The 17,718-nt window shown below is 34.8% G+C and overlaps 1 protein-coding gene across 1 annotated transcript in view; it reads left to right on the top strand.

Annotated features, from left to right (window-relative positions):
- Positions 1-17,188, top strand: part of LIPI (lipase I) — a 60,616-nt gene extending 43,428 nt beyond the window's left edge. Inside the window, exons 9-11 of the mRNA XM_050784875.1 lie at positions 5,272-5,383; positions 13,204-13,380; positions 17,029-17,188. Coding sequence (XP_050640832.1) covers positions 5,272-5,383; positions 13,204-13,380; positions 17,029-17,188 — 449 coding nt within the window. The remainder of the gene's footprint in view (positions 1-5,271; positions 5,384-13,203; positions 13,381-17,028) is intronic.
- The last annotated feature ends 530 nt before the right edge of the window (positions 17,189-17,718 follow it).

Below are 17,718 nucleotides of genomic sequence, written 5' to 3' on the forward strand. Positions count from 1 at the left end.
ATCTCAGGAATCAAATTACCTCCTCCTCAAATACAATGATGAGACAGGGATACAATACCAGTTATAGGCATTCTTGTTCAAAGAGAAGAAAAGTAGAAGAAAAATAGAGTCAACACTCCATGCAATTTTTAAATTCAGCCAGGCAAGCTCCATTTGATTTAAAGACCTGGGAATAATTCCCTGTGGTTCTTGGCTCTGCTCCCTGGGTTCATGGCTTCACATGTTGATCTCTTAGAGTCCTTCCCTCTCTCTTTCAGTCCCTTCTTCTTTAAATGTATAAATGGTAGCATATGCTTGCATCTGAGTAGTTTTTTCATCTTGCTTCTTGTTTGTAGAAATTTTCCAGGCCTCAAAACTTTCCCTCATTTTATACTCTGTTGCTTATAGTCCAAGTTGGCACTATTTATACCACTATAACCTTCACCAAAGTCTGGTGGATCTCTGTATATGTCACAGAGAGTCATTCATTAAAAAAGAGACTCCTCATATCATTTCTAGATGATCCTGCCTCTATTATTGGCCTCTGCTGAGATGGCTAAAGGAATCTGTGAGTTATATGCCTAATATTTTCAAAGACCCTTTTGTGTGACTAAATGCTCTGATTTTAAAAATCTTTCTGAGGGAAAAGGTTGTCCCAGCTATACCCTCAGCTTTTTCTCTAGAGCTTCATTTCCCAATAATAAATTTCTTAACTTGAGCGTCTTTAGTAAACTGGCTAGGCTGAGGATCTCCTCAAGTCAGGATTCTTTTTAATTTAACAGTTTCATCTCAATTTCTGTCTTTCCTCACACAATTCATGATGAGCACCAAGGAGAAATCTGGCCACACTTTCAACCCCTGACTTATAAATCCCCTTGGTTCAATTTCCGATTTCTTCATTTACAATTTCTGCTTCCCACATAAGTTGCAGTATGTAATTCCACTAAGCTACCTGCCATGATGTAGTGAGGATTCTTTTTCTACCAGTTTCCAATAATATATTTCTAATTTCCATCTGAGTCCTCAACAACAGCAAGATTAACATCCTTGTTCATTCCATTAGACATCCATATTTCTCACCAACAGCCTTTTTGCAATGTGGATTTTCTCTGCCATGTTCCTTATTTCCTCCTGTGTCCTTACTAGTATATTTCTACTAACAGTTTATTCAAGGAAATCTAGGTTTTCCTATTATGTTCCTAACAATTCTCCCAGCTTCTTCTCATTTCTAATTTAGAAGCCACTTGTCCACTTGTACATGTTTTTTATAGCTATATCACATCATTTGCATCAAAATGTATATTGATTTCCTATAATGACCCTAACAAATTACCACAAATTTGGTGGCTTAAAACAACACAAATGTATTATCTTAAAGTTCGGTAGTCCAGAAGTCTAATACAGATGGAACTGTGCTAAAGTCAAGGTGTTAGCAGGTGCATTCCTTTCTGGAGGCTCAGGGGAGAATATACTTTCTTAACTTTTCCAGCTCTAGAAATCGTTCGCATTCCTTGGCTTGTGGCCTTTTCATTCACGTAAGTGGACTGAGTCTTCATGTTATATCATTTTGACCCTTCCTCGGCACCACATCTCTTTTTCTGATTCTCTTCTTTTGTCTTCCTCTTCCTCTTTTAAGGCCCCTTGTGATTACATTGGGTCCACCTGGGTAATTCAATATAATATCACTATTTTAAGAACAGCTGGTTAGCAACTCTAATTTTATTTGCAATCTTAATTATCCTTTGCTATATAAGATAACATACTTGTAGGTTCCAGGGATTAGGACAAGGATATATTTGGGGAGGCCTACAACAATTACAATATGCATACATTATTTATCACTGTTTAGCAATTCCAACATTTAACCATTTCAAGTAAAATGTGGAAACCTCACTTCCATGTAGGCCCGTTTACATTCCCCGCTTTTAATTATCATGATTTTGAATATCAGATTGTGTAATAGTTTTTGTTTCATTCCTTAACATTTACAAAATCAATGAGAAAAAAACCTATTGTATGTACCCATATTTATTCTTTTCCCATTGTTCATTCTTTCTTCATAATGATTCATGATTATTTCAGCAATTCCTTTCTGTATGAAGAAATTACTTCTGAAAATCTCTAAGGATAATTCTGCTAGTAAGATTTGTTTTTTACTGTTTCTTTGTCTAAGAATGTCTCTGTTTCTCCTTCATTCTCAAAGGACAGTTTTGTTGGATGTAAGATTTGAGATTGGCAGTTATTTTCTTTCAGCACTTGAAAAATGTAATATTTTCTTTTGACCTCTATAACTTTCAGATGTGAAATCCATATGATTCAAATTGGTGTTCTGTAGGTAATGCATCATTTTCTTCTGGCTGCTTTCAAGACTTTTATTTCTTTGTTTTTACTTTTGCAGTTTTATTATGATGTGTCTTGGTTAGAATTTCATGAGGTTTATTATATTTCAGGTTCACTTAGCTTTTTCAATCTGTGGGTTTTTTTTTTCACCAAATTTAGAAAGTTTTCAGCCATCACTCTCTTCTCTTTCTGACACTCTAATAGCACAAATATTACATCTTTTATTATAGTCCCACAGATCCCTGAGGCTTTGTTCATTTATTTTTCTCCATCTTTTTCTCTCTGTCATTAAGATTGATTGGCCCTCAAGTTCACTGATTTTTTCTTTTATTATCTCCACTCACTATTGAGTATATCCTGTGAGTTTTGTATCTGCAATTATATTTTTTGTTTCTGTAATTTTAGAAGTCCAATGCACTATTCATTGCACAATGGAGCCACCTTTGCTTCTGTAATTTCATTTTTTCTTTTACAACTTTTTTTTCTTTGCTGAGGTTTTAATTCTTTTCTCATTTTTTCAAGAGACATGTTAACTTTGAATCATTATTGTGATGGCTCCTTTAAAATAAATGTCAGATAATCTCAGCATTGAATTTATCTCAGGGTTAGCATCAGGTAATTTTCTTAACAATGTTATGATTTTCTTTGTTCTTGGTATTTTGGGCAATTTTTGATCATATCCTGGACATTGTATCTCTTGTGTCAAAATCTGAGTTCTATTTAAATCTTTTATTTTAGCAGGCAGTTCCCCTGTTAGGTGTTGGCTTTAGATAGTCTAAGGCTATGATTTTTAGTTGCGTAAAACTTTCGGGGCTATCATATTTTCTCAGTAACTAACTTTTTTTTTTTGCTTTTTATGCATTTATACATGAATATAGATCTTGCTTCACAAACTTTTATCGGACTCTGTCACAGCTACAAGTTATCTCATAGAGCCTTTGAATCTTTTTTCTTCTTTTCTATCTTCAATATTATATCCTGTAGTATTTTACTTCCATTTCTCATTTAATAATACATATTAATTATAAATAGTATCATCAAATACTTCCTTATATTTACCAATTTCAGTTGTCTACGTTTTGTCTTATCCTTTCATTCAACTCCTTCCTTCTGGGTTTAACTATTTTCTTGCCGAGGTATATCCTAGTAGTAGCTTTTCAATAGTAGTCTCTCTCAGTCTTTTTCTTTTTCTTTTCTTTTTTCTTTTTTTTTGCCTTTCCTGAAAATGTCCTTATCCTTCCCTCACTCAGGAATGAAAAGATAGTTTAGGACAGAATTCTATATTGAAAGTTTATATGCTCAGCACATTGAAAATATGAATTCTCTTGTTTTCAGATATATTTTTTTCATTTATCTTCAATCTAATTTTTCCATGAAGATAATCTATCATTTCATCAGACTGAATGTATTCATTGATTTATTTTTTTATATTGTTATTTTCCAGTCTCAATGGTTTGTTCGAGTCTGGATTAAAAATTAATTTAAAAAAACTATTTGTGCTATTTCAAAATAGAGATTCATGTCTATCTTTGATATAAAAAACTCTCAGAAATCAGCTCTTCTTCAAAGTTCCCCTTCAGAGCAAGTCAGATTTTCTTTTTTCAGAACCATATTACCACAATCCTGAAGCATTTTAATGTAAATTTGTGGGAGTCTTTTAACATGTAACTAGTGTAAACTTAAATTTCATGTTTCCTGGAGTTTTATTTAATCTCAAGAAACAATTTATGTTTTCACCTAAGACTCACACTGAAAAAGTAGGAAGAATTTTCCTAGTTCCTCTTTCAATGGTGGGTCAGGGAATTTCAATTATAAGGTTCATGGCTCTGTGCAGGGAGCTCCATTTCAGCTTTGTCCTTTAACATCATGTCTCCTGTTCCTGCATGGAGGTTGACAGTTCAGCCTCCATCTTTGTGCCACAACAGGCTCTAAAGTCCCAGAGGGGTCCAGGGCTTCAGTTCTTCTGGCCTTGGTGCTAATTTCTCTTTGTTTCTGCTTTCTGACACTTCCCCTTCCTTCTTCTGAGTTGGTTGCATATTGAAACATGGATTGTACACGTAGCATTTTCATGTACTTATAGTGGGAGGGTGGCTTAATCTGTAACATCTCAATATTCTATGCTGTCAGAAATCATCTGAGCAAGCCTGAATGCCCATTTTTATGGGCAAGGTGAATCAAAGTACCTTGCCTAAGGCTGTGAAGTAACTTCAAAGTGAGAAGTGCTTATTTATGCCTCTTGTGTCAGAAATGGGGAAAATCCAATTATAAATCCATTGTGTTCTAGGAGGTGGGTGCACCAAACTTGGGATAACTCCCATAGTCAAAATTTCCTGTACAGGCCTGGCAACATATAGAAGTGAGTTCAGCATCCTTGCCTGTGAAAGACATACTATACCAAAGTTTAGTAAAGGCAATTTGAATAAGAACTGCTATGAACTTACCTTATATATGTATATATTTCACAGTCATTCTTGAACAACCAGTGAAATTAGGAATTACGTTTGGCAAGCAATAGCTGGTACTATTAATCAGATAATTAAGAAATCTTATCATATTTACCTTAGATCTGCTATTGAAAAGTAAAAGTTGCTTAATTGGCCTAATTTCTGGAAAGTTTTGGTTTTCAGACCAGCTAGTATTTAGGAGCTATTTGTTCAATACTTCACCATAACCATTACTGGCTAGCAGGCTTTTTCATCTCTCATGTTTAAGAGTAATCAAAAATTGACAAGCAAAAGGTAAAATATATTACCCATTTACCAAATGAGTCCTCTCAATAATATTATTTGCATATGTAATATGAGCCTAGATTATATATCTATCTATACATACACACACATATTTATACACACACACACACACACACACACACATATATATATATCTGAATATGTACCAAAACCAAAAAATTAAAAAATAATGTGAGTTGCATTCTACATTTTTATTTTGTAGCCTATTATTTCATTCTCAGTATAACTGTTCCGGATAAAACTGTGATGGATGGCTTTTTTTCATTTAAATTATTAAACCAGCTTGGAATGATTGAAGAGGCAAGGTTTTATAAGTAAGTAAAATTTACTATTTTCCTCTCTCATGTATTCAACGTTTGCTTTCTTCAGTATCCCATCCAACAGATAATTTAAAGAGTATAGTTTATTTTTAATCCAGAGAGTCTTAAAATGCTAAATATTAAAAGGATCTCATGTGTTATATTCTAATTCCTTTATTTTACAAAGAAAGATAACATATGTTAAAGACGCTCCCTTACTCTAAACAACTAGTGACTTTAAAAGTTATAGGAGTATCAGGAGATGGAGACCATCCTGGCTAACATGGCGAAACCCCATCTCTACTAAAAATTCAAAAACATTAGCTGGGCATGGTGGCACACACCTGTAGTTCCAGCTACTCAGGAGGCTGAAGCAAGATAATCGCTTGAACCCAGGAGGTGGAGGTTGCAGTGAGCCATGATCATGCCACTGCACTCCAGACTAGGTGACAGAGCAAGAATCCGTCTCCAAAAATAAATGAATAAATAAATAAATAAATAAATAAATAAATAAATAAATAAATAAAATAAGTTAAAGAGTAAAAGACGACTTTGTTTCTTTCTCTCTCTTTAACTCTCATTGCAGTGTTTTTCCTAACCGTATTGCCTTCTAACTCTCTCCAGTTTTCAGGCAATATCATGTTCACAGTGATGTGAATAAATGTTTAGTGACTTCTGTAAATAGAGTGACACAATTTTAGTGTTTCAGGGAACTATTCCCACCTACAAGGCTCCCAAATAATAGGGGAGGGTTTTGTTTTTTTCTCCATCTTTTATTTAACTTTTTATGTATGTACATATGTATGTGCAAGTGTGTATGCATATTTTTAAGGTTATATAATTATATAAAAGAATGTTCTTGGTTTCAGCTGGTTGAATATATATTTCTGTGTTTAATAAATTCTTAAACTAGAAAATTATTTTTTTTCTTAAATAAAAGAATGATATAAACTGGCACACTACTATATAGTTGTGGTTTCCAACCTGCTGTGCTAGACTTCTAACTAGCCATTAAACAATGAAATGATTTTCAAAAGGCTCACAGGCACCATATCTAGTGATTAAAAGAAATATCAAAGTGTATTTTGTTGTGGATAGAGCAATTTGGCTTAAGTTTTGACTGGTTATTGAACACATTAGGATTTCAGGAAGCATGGTTGGTATTTCCAACATTTACTGCTGTCACAGTATAGGTAGTTACAGTGCATGAATTAGCTAATTAACTAAATTATTGTGTGATGGACCTTGGACCTTGAGAATACAGTGACATCCAAACTCTGTGAGCCAGGAGAAAGTCCCTGACTACTTATTTATTTGCACATTCACCAACAATGGCAGTGAAAATATTTAATGTTACAGTATTATTAGCACAGGTAAAATCTGAAATGATATTAAAATATAAAAAGTAGCCATAGCTCGTAACAGTAGGTAAACCTTTCAAACGTTGGAATCCACAAAAAAACTAATGATAAGTTCTCCATAACAAAAATATAAAATACCTGTGTACTGAAGTAACATAAAGACCATTCCATCATGGGATGCCATGATTATCCTTAGCAATAATATCCTGGGTTACAAGTCCTGCAAAATTTTTAAAATTTTGGATAAACATATGTTTAATATTAGATTGTGTAAATGTAATTTTCTTAAAGTTAATAAAGACATTGCAGATGATTTAACAGTTGTATAGAACTGGTAGTGAAAGAGTAACAATTATCCGTTTTCCTTTCCCTTTTTAAACTAACCTTCAGTCACCCAAAGAAGATAAAATAAATTAAACAAAAATTCCAATCCAAATTCTTGACTTTCGTCAAGACCCATCTTTTATTGAGAGAAACTTTTTGGCCCTTTTCACCTAATTTTGAACACTGAATGTTTTAAAATAATAACTGACATTATTCCATAATTGTTCATTACTCTAAATTGCTTACAATTGTATTTATGTATATATATACATATACATTCACACAATATCTATTGTTTGTTCTTATCAAAAACATGATTTTTGGCTATTAAATTGATTCAATTACTTATTCAAGTTATTCAGCATCAAACTTATTCAGGTATTTCTCAAAATAATGAGAATCCAAACTGATACAGACAGCATTTTGTTCCCAAGAAAGTCACAGAATACTGGAGACTCATGCATAATTGCAGCGTTTAGTAAAATGTTTTATAAAAGAAGATCACTTAATGTACTGTTGGAGCACAGAGAAGAATCAAGGAAGTATTTGAAAGCAAGGCAAAACAGTCAAGGAACAGAAAGGATGTAACAAAAACCCAGAGATATGAGAGTACCTGATATAGTTTGGCTGTTTGTCCCCACGCAAATCTCACCTTGAATTGTAGTAATCCCCACGTGTCAAGGATTGGACCAGGTTGAGATAATTGAATCATGGGAGTGGTTTCCCCCATACTATTCTCGTTGGTCCTGTAGGTTGCAGAAGACAAGAATTAGGGTTTGAGAACCTCCACCTAGATTTCAGAGGATGTGTGGAAATGCCTGGAGTTCCAAGCAGAAATCTGGTGCAGGGGCAGAGCCCTCATGGAGAACCTCTGCTAGGGCAGTGGGGAAGGGAAATGTGGGATTGGAGCCCTATACAGAGTTCCCACTGGGGCACTGCCTCGTGGAGCTGTGAAAAAAGGGCTGCATTCCTCCAGACTCCAGATTGGTAGATCCACTGACAGCTTGCACTGTGCACCTGGAAAACCTGCAGACACCCAATGCTAGCCATGAAAGCAGCTGGAAGAGGGGCTGTACCCTGCAAAGCCATGGGGTGGAGCTGCCCAAGGCCATGTGAGCTCACCTGTTGCATCAGTGTGTGCTGGATGTGAGACGTGAGTTAAAGGGGATCATTTTGGAACTTTAAGGTTTAATGACTGTCCTATTGGATTTCAGACTTGGATGGGGCCTGTAGCCCCTTTGTTTTGGCCAATTGCTTTCATTTGGAATGGGTGTATTTACCCAATGCTTGTACCCCCATTGTATCTAGGAAGTAACTAACTTGCTTTTGATTTTACAGGCTCATAGGTGGAAGGGACTAACCTTGTCTCAAGTGAGACTTTGGACTTGGACTTTTGGGTTAATATTGGAATGAGTTAAGACTTTGGGGGACTGTCAGAAGGGCATAATTGTGTTTTGAAATGTGAGAAAATCAGATTTGGGAAGACCATGGTGGAATGATATGGTATAGCTCTGTGTTCCTACCCAAATCTCACCTTGAATTGTAATAATCCCCATGTGTCAAGGGCAGGACCAGGTGGAATCCTGGTTGAATCACAGGGGTGGTTTCCCCCATATTATTCTCTTGATAGTGAGTAAGTTCTCAAGAGATCTGACGGTTTTATATGGGGCTTCTCTATTTGCTTGATTCTCATTCTTCTCTCTCCTGCCACCATACGAAGTAGGTCATGTTGCTTTCCCTTCCGCCATGTTTGTAAGTTTCCTGAGGCCTCTCCAGCAATGCAGAACTGTTGAGTCAGCTAAACCTCTTTTCTTCATAAATTACCAAGTCTTTGGTATTTCTCTGTAGCCACATGAGAACAGACTAATACAGTATCTAAATTCAAAAATTGCACATGAACACAGGCCTAGAACAGATGTTTCAAATTTGTTCAGAAGGCAAAGAAACTGTTGGTCTTGAGTTAATTTACAAACATTATACTCTATGTGGAACAGCATGAAATAGTGATTTTTATTCAGATACTTGGATTAGTGCATTGTCATGAAGGAATGTAAAATATGGGAACATATACACATGTGTTATAATCTGTCCACCTAATCTTGGCTAATGGGTTTACTGTTTTTCTGTTAATAATTATTTGCTAATACAGTCATTCATCATTTAACAATGGGAGTATCCTCTGAGAAATGCATGGTTAGGCGATTTTGTCATTGCTTGGACATTATAGAGTGTATTTACACAAACTTAGATGGTATAGCCTGCTACACATGTAGGCTATATGGAATGTAGTATAGGTTTATAACCTAGAAGCAATAAGTCACAAACCTGTACAGCATGCTACAGTATTGAATACTGGAAGCAATTATAACACAATGGTACATATTTGTCTATGTAAAAATATCTAAGCATAGGAAAAGGTACAGTGAAAATATAGTGTCATAATCTTACGGGACCGCTATCATATATTAAGTCTTTTGTTTACAAAAACATCATTATGCAGCACGAGTATATATTTAATTATGTTTTGGGATTTAAATTGTCTTTAAGATGCTACAGGAATCAAAGAATTTTAAATGATCTTTTATTTTCCTTGGTAAAATGGAAACAGGAATATTTACTCACTGTAGAAAATGTATAATATTATATAAAATAGGAATCACCTATAATTATACCATCTAGGAATACCTACACTTTGCATTTGGTTTATAATCATTCTTCCCCTTCCTCCTTCTTGTACATGCCCCTATGTATAGACACATTATTTTTTTATTTAGCAAAATTAGGATCTGATTGAAATGTGTTCTGCATCCTGATTTTTTATACTGAATGTTATTTTTTCTGTGATACTAATGATTCATTGGACCAGGCATATTAATATGCCAGTATAGGATGCTAAATGGGAAATATTAATATTGGATATTCTCAGGCTCAGACATATGAGTAATGCAGAGATTAGAGGGAACAAGACATGAGATAGGAGGCTACAGAAGTAGTTACTTTGATAATTCATATGAAAGATAATGTGAGCCTGGATCCAAGTCAGTGGGAATAAAAAAACAGGCTAAGGGGGATTCTAGAGGTTTTGGGGCTGTAGAACAGACGTGTTGTGTGTTTGCATGGTTAATTGAATAAGTGAACATTAAGGAAAGAAACCAATCTAGAGTGACTTCAAGTTTTGAGCTTTGTGACTATTTAAAAAGTATAATGCTATTCTATACTGAGCTAAAAGGTACATGGAGAGAATCCAATTTAATCCATTCATTACAAATTATTGAGTTCTTCTATAGACCAGGATCTGTGCTAGGAATAGGGGATACAATTCTGGACAAATTAGATGTCTGCTGTTATATAAATTAGATGTCTGTAGCAGATAGATTTTTAAATAATAATAAAAATAAAACAATGATGCCCATCATTCTACTATTCAAAGAATTTTTAATGAGCATCTACACTGAGCCAGGCACTGTGTGAATTGCTGGGGATACTGTGGTGAGAAAATCAGTCATAGTCTTACCTTCATTAAGCCCGTAGCATAATGAGACATATAAGGATAGTCAAATAATTATAAAATTATATAAGTAAAATCTGCTCATGAAAAAATGTCTTGACATAAATCATAGTGTATATAGAAAATTAAAATAGGGGATGTAAATTAGTGGGGTGACTAAAAGTTTCTCTATTGATGCTTATATTGGTCGAGTCCTAAATGGTGAACAGGAGTCATTGCCCTTCTGCATTCCAGGCAGAAGGACCAATAAATACAGAAAATCTGAAGCGTAGAGAAGCATGACCGACTTCAGGAGCTGAAGGCCATTTAGTATGTTTAAGAATAGAGGTTGGGGCCAGGCATGGTGGCTCACACGTGTAACCTCAGCACTGTGGTAGTCCAAAGTGGGTAGATCACAAGGTCAGGAGTTTGAGGCCATCCTGGCCAATATGGTGAAACCCTGTCTCTACTAAAAATACAAAAATTAGCTGGGTGTGGTGGGACGCACCTGTAGTCCCAGCTGCTCAGGGGCTGAGGCAGGAGAATCGCTTGAACCTGGGAGTTGCAGTGAGCCGAGTTTGCGCCACTGCACTCCAGCCTGGGTGACAGAGCGAGACTCCATCTCAAAAAAAAAAAAAAGAAAAAAAAAAAAAAAGAATAGAATAGAGACTGGGAAAGCAAGAGAGAAAGGAGAAATGTAGAGAACACTTAGATATATCATAGAAATTAGAACTCATAGGCCATGTTCCAGAATTTATATTTTGTTCACTGGGCACATGAAAACCACTGAAGTATTTTAGTTGTGGTGGTCAGGTTGAGGCCACAGTTGGATTTTTCTTTTGGAAAAACAATTTAACCACAGTGGATTGGAGAGATACAAAGCAAGATGCTGTTGCAGGAATATAGACATGACACAATGGTGTGCTGGGCTTGAAGGTTTATCGTTGAAATGGAAAAATGAGGGATTCAAATCAGTTTTGATATTTCAGAGGTAAAGTCAATAGAAATTTCTGATAGATTGAATGTGGAGGTTGAAAGAAGGGTGCTATCAAGGGTGAATCCTATTTATTTGACCTGGGTAATAGGTGGTGGTGCCATTTAATACTCTGAGACAATGTAAGTTTTAGTTTTAGGGTTTTTTTTGTTTGTTTGTTTTTGTTTTTTTGTTGGAGAAAGTGTTGGAGAAGATAAGTCATTTAGATTTGAACCTAGTGAACTTCAGGCATCCTTCTGATATCCAAATGGACATGGTGAATGACAGTGGATACATGTAACTAAAACTTAGCATACAGGCCTTAGCTGAATGTAGAGATTTTGTAGTCATGAGCAAACTGTTGGTAATTGAAACCACTGCTGTGGGTGTGAGTTTGTATGGGAAGATAACATATTCCTGTCTGGATATGCTGAATTTGAATTATCTCTGAAAAATTTAGATACGTTCATGGAAAGACATTAGTGATACATCTAATGACATTGTAGTCTGTGAAATAGAAAGTGGTAACCCTGCCAGGAGGTAGCAGAGATGGACTTTGAGCAGAATGATCATGTCCTCTTTTTGGTGTCTAGCTGCTGCAAGGAATCAGAAAGAGAGCAGAAAAAAATATGAGATGGCAGGGAGTGCTGGGTGCCCCACTGGTTGCTCTTCAGCTGTTCTCTGTGTGATTGTCACCTTTGATTAACCAAGTTGTTCTTGACTCAAAAGAGAAACTTCCTTAAACTGATTTTTAAAAGAACTTTTGTTTCCTTCACTTCTGTCCTCTTCTTTAGTCCCTTCCCTTTCTCCTCCTTCTTCTCCTCCACCTCCACCTTCTTTTCTTCCTATTCCTTCATCTCCTCCTCCTACACCTCTCCTTCCTCCTTCTCCTTCTTTTTCTCCCCTTTGCCATCAGTTTTGTCTAGTGAGAAAAAGTGCAATAGAGTAGCTGGAGTTCCTCTTGGGGTCACGAAAGCCCATATTGAGATAAATGAGTCCAGGGACCCACATTTCTGGCACATAGGGATGAGAAATTGAGCAGAGCAGTGAGGAGCGTTATTAGCTTTGTGGCTTTGGGAAAGACTTTTACATGCTCTGATGTTCAGTTTTCTTATCTGTAAAATGGTAATACTCATAGTACCTAATAAAAGAGTCTTTCAGGTAGTTAAATGAGGTTAAGTTTGTAAAGCTTAATTATATTGTAAATGCACAGAAAATTGTACTTATTAAACACTGTATTTCTGTTTTGAATCTCAGGCCTTTATAAGTTATTGTTCTAGATCAAAAATATTTGATAAAATATTTTTAAGTTATCTTTTAATCATCTAGTCTATTTAAGGAACTACGATAGTTGTTAAACGGTCTAAAAAACACATATAGGATGACTTCTCTAATTCTAGTCAAATGTACAATCTAGACATCTACTCAGAAAGACATGTCACTTTTTCCCAAAAGAAGCATTTTCAAAATAGTTCTATAAGGGAATGCATTTATTATTATTTTGCATTTATTATTTTGTTCTGTTATAAATTAGTTTTAATTATTTTAATAAATATCCAATAATATTTTGTTTGGCCTTCTCCCCATAGTATTGTTCTCTGTGGCCTCCCTTATTAGGATTATATTGATTTTAGAATTGAATTATGTTTCAAATTATTAATATGCTAAGTGTATCAAATTTTCTCTCTAGAAAGAACAAACCACTTTGTAAACTTCAAGAAATCAAGATTCTTGCTCAATTTTACAATGACTTTGCAAATATTTCAAGCATTGGTTTGACGTATTTCCAGAGCTCAAATATGGAGTGTTCCACATGCACATACAAGATCCAGAGTCTCATGTTAAAATCACTTACATATCCAGAAAGGTAAGAAAATTAAATTTTGATTTCAACGTGTTATCTTTTAAACTTGAAAATATTGCTTTGTTAAGTAATGGTTTAAGAATTCATGTATTCAAATATCTGTTTATTGTGTATTTCAGACTATATTTTACATAAATATTAGAATCTCAAAAAGGTTTAAAGGTTTTTTTTTGGCTTTAATAAAATTTATTTGGGAATCTCATTGTCTAATTAAAGAAAAAACACACACAATCATTTCATAGACACAATAAAGATAAAAAACAAGTAACACCTATGCCTGCCTTAGAAGTTTACCAGTAATTTCTTTCATATACATACATATTAACAGAGTGGTGAGAGTCCTTTTCCACAATTTTTTAGATGAGGGTCAATGTCTAAAACTCTCTAAGAAAACATATGGTGACAGAAGATAGACTTTATCGTGACTTCCAGCAATATCTTCTTTCTCTTAACTTCATTGCTGTTTACTTAGGAAGACAGAAAAGCCCACTTTAATCTGCTGTATCTAAGATCCTATGGATCACTTGAGATTCAACCCCAAGAATACACTGACAGGAGTGAGATTCTCAGATGTTTACTATAACAGCGCGAGGAGAAGCTGACACTTTACATTGCCGTTTTATAGTCACATGTCTTGGTTTGTCAGTATATCACAAATATCTCCATTCCTATTAAAATGTAACACAATCCTGACTGGGCACCATTTTCTTGAAGGCGATATGCTCTAGAAGTGTTTTTCTTATCACATGTAATATGCTCTTCTCAGTTCTACATCCTCACAGAGGTTTTCCCACTATCCTTGTTCCACATGGTATAGATGTACATGTTTGCTGTAGAAAAATCTATATTTCCATTGACAACACCCTGTGAAATCATTAAGAACTATTAAAAATCTCTTTTATAAGTTGGTCATCTGTCAATCTGCATGTATGAGTTGTCCAAACAGTAAGCATCAGCTGAGAGCCTATAGAAATGGGTGTGTAGATTGTTGGGAATCTCTTTTTTTTAGTTGACTGTGGTGCTTCCTCTTTATTTCTCTTTATGTTCCTGTATTTATATATATTTATTTCCCAGTTATCTTCTTGTCAACGTTGAACATAGTACACAAAAACCTGTGGAGAGTAAAAATAAAAATAATAAATGATGATAATATACATTTAGATGAGGCCTGTATCAATAGAAGAGAGTTGGGAAGTCATTTTATAACTTTTGTTGTGATACTATTTAGTTACTGAAAAGTCAGTAAATCAGATGTCACTAAAATGGCAAAAATCTAGGAGTAATTGTATTGTTCCATGCCTTTGATTGAAATACTTAGATTATCTATAATCTATAACTATACTTATATAATACACAATTATTATAATCTATAATTAAACCATTGACCTAATATGCTGATATTTTTGCTTATTTCCTTTAGGTTAGTTTATGTATTCATTTATTTATTCAATGTTGTTTCAATTTGTTCTATTTTTTAATTATAATTTAAGTTCTGGGATACACATGCAGAACGTGCAGGTTTGTTACATAGGTATGCACATACGATGGTGGTTTGCTGCACCCATCAACCTGTCATCTACATTAGGTATTTCTCCTAATGCTATCCCTTCCCTAGCCCCCCAAGCCCTGACTATTATTTTGAAGATACAAAGCCTCCACTACACATAAGAATGGAAATTATATTTGTAGTCTACTAAGGCTAGGCTGTAAAGGGGCCAGGAGTTTTGCATCATTGTAACAGGGGTTGTTGTTCCCTAGTTGCCTTATTAAAACCTTCTAAATGTAAAGTTGGAGTATAAATAGAGATGTCTAGAAGTTATAGTGCATGCTTTCTTCCTGGGATTTAAATGTAAAGAATTTATATTATCCAGGGATAAAGTTTTCTCCCTATGGTATCATAAATACAAGAGAATTTCCTTCTCAGTCCAGAGGCGGCACACATTGTAAATCTTGGCCAGACATCAGAAATTTAGCTAAAATATTTGCATATAAAACAACCTGTAAGCTCAAGATGAGAAAGAGAAATTTAGTTCCATTCATGTGGACAGTAAAAAGAACCAAGGATAATCCACCCTCTGTGTACATGGGCAAATGCCAGGTCAGCTGCCACTTTCATCATTTAAGCAGAAGTGAACAGGAAAAACACAACAAAACAACAACAAAATGAGGCCTAATGCAGCATAGCAATGCAAGAAGAAAAAGCATAACAATCAAGATTTAGAAATATGGTTGACTTTTTAAAAGATTTACAACAGGAAACAGAAGAAAGTTCCATAAAGCATTGCTCAGTGTTCTCAATGGTATTTAACAAAACAAAAATCCATATAAGAACTGATGAAGAGTGAGATGATGAGACAACTGATTGCCGTTAAAAGAAGGTTGACTGAGTTTAAAAAAAAACAAACAACTAAAGTTATTTGGTATCAACATCAAAGTAGTAAATAATAGATTTGACCAATAATGTAGAAAATATATTTATTGATAACTTATGGAATAAGGAGATACAAAAATAGAGAAAATAGGGTCTTAGGGTGAAATAACTGAAATGCAATATTGTGGATACCTAATGTTGCTGAAGAGGAGACACAACAGAAGAACTAACTGCAGACGTAATGAAAAAAATTCCCCTTCAACTGAGGAAAAGAAGACACAGATCTCAAATGGAAAGGATGAACCAAAAACCGGGAACTAAAAGAACTAAAAAAACAAACACTTAGGCCTATTCTTATAAATTTTATTTTAAAACTTTGATGATGAAGAGAATTCTGCAAATATTCAAAAAATTATCAAGGGAGTAGAAGATTCAATGTTGTAGCAATAGCAACTCTTGTTAAATGCACCTACAAGATTCACATGACTCCAGTCAAAATCTAAGGTAGATATTGCATGGTTCTTCCTAATCAATTTGGAGTTACAAATAATAAGATGAGCCAAATGGTCTGAATAATGAATGTTGTTTACAGCTTTATGAAACAGTAATATTCCAAAACAACAATAACGATATTTGATACTTGAGGAAGAATATAATGGAATAAATGGAAAATTCCAAAATAGAATTTTGTAGATAAGAATAGCATTACAGAAAATGATGCCAGAATAAATGGCAAGTGAAAAAGACTTTGATATGCATTATATCAAGATTAATTTTAGATATGGTAAAGTAATAAATGTATACTGGTAAACAAAAAAAATGGAAGAAAATCTAGACAAATGTTTATATTTGCACAATAATGAAAGCCAAGACAGAAAACTGAAAGGAAAATATTACGGTTGCCTATAAATATACAAAATTAAAACTGTGTGTCACAAACAGAATTAACAAAATTAAACTGAAAAAACTTTTGTAATGTATATGACATAGATTGATTTAAATTATTTATATATAAATAACTTTTACAAAAATATTTTTAAAATACATTCTAGTTGAAACATGGAAAGAAATATCCTTCCAGTTGTTTAAGCCAAGAAACCTGGGTTCATCACAGACTAATCTTTTTCTTCTCACTCATCATCCAATCATGAAATCTCTTTGTTCCTACCTTCTGAAAATATCCAGAATTCTTCACCACCTGTATTACTACAAACTCACTAAGTTTTATCGTCTCTCCTTGAATTATTAAAATAGCCTCTTAAGTGTTCTCTTGCTTTTAGCTTTGTGTCCTATAATTTGTTGTCAGTACAAGTGTCCAGAGTGACCCTTTTAAAAGTGGGTTATGTCACACCTCTGCTCAACAATCTCAAAAGTCTTGCCTTCACACTTCAAATAAAAGCCAAAGTCTTCACAATAGCTTACAAACTCCACATGACCTAGCTAGTATCTCCACTGCCTGATACCTCCCAATCTCAATGCCTTGACTACTGTACTTGTAAACTTAGCTATATCCCAACAGCCTTCTTTGCTGTTCCTTGAACACACCGGGTAGTATTCTCCTTAGAACCTTTGCACTGGATGTTCCCTCTGCCTAGAAATTTCTTCCCCTTGAAGCGCCGATGGCCAGCTTTCTCACCTCCAAGCTTTTGCTCAAATGCCATTTTCTCAATGAAGCCTACGTTTATCATCCTGTTTACAGTTGTGAGCAGCAGCTCTACCACTCTCAATCGTCTTACCTGGAATTTTTTGTTGTTGTTCTATAGCAGGACGAGCTGCAGACAAAACTCCTCAGACACCAAGTTAAAGAAAGAAGGGGTTTATTCGGCCGGGGGCATCAGCAAGACTCCTGTCTCAAGAGCCGAGCTCCCCAAGTGAGCAATTCCTGTCCCTTTTAAGGGCTCACAACTATAAGGGGGTGCGCATGAGAGGGTCATGATCAATTGAGCAAGCAGGGGGTACGTGACTTGGGG

Source organism: Macaca thibetana, chromosome 3 (genome assembly GCF_024542745.1).
Source record: "Macaca thibetana thibetana isolate TM-01 chromosome 3, ASM2454274v1, whole genome shotgun sequence".
NCBI classification, from domain to species: domain Eukaryota; kingdom Metazoa; phylum Chordata; class Mammalia; order Primates; family Cercopithecidae; genus Macaca; species Macaca thibetana.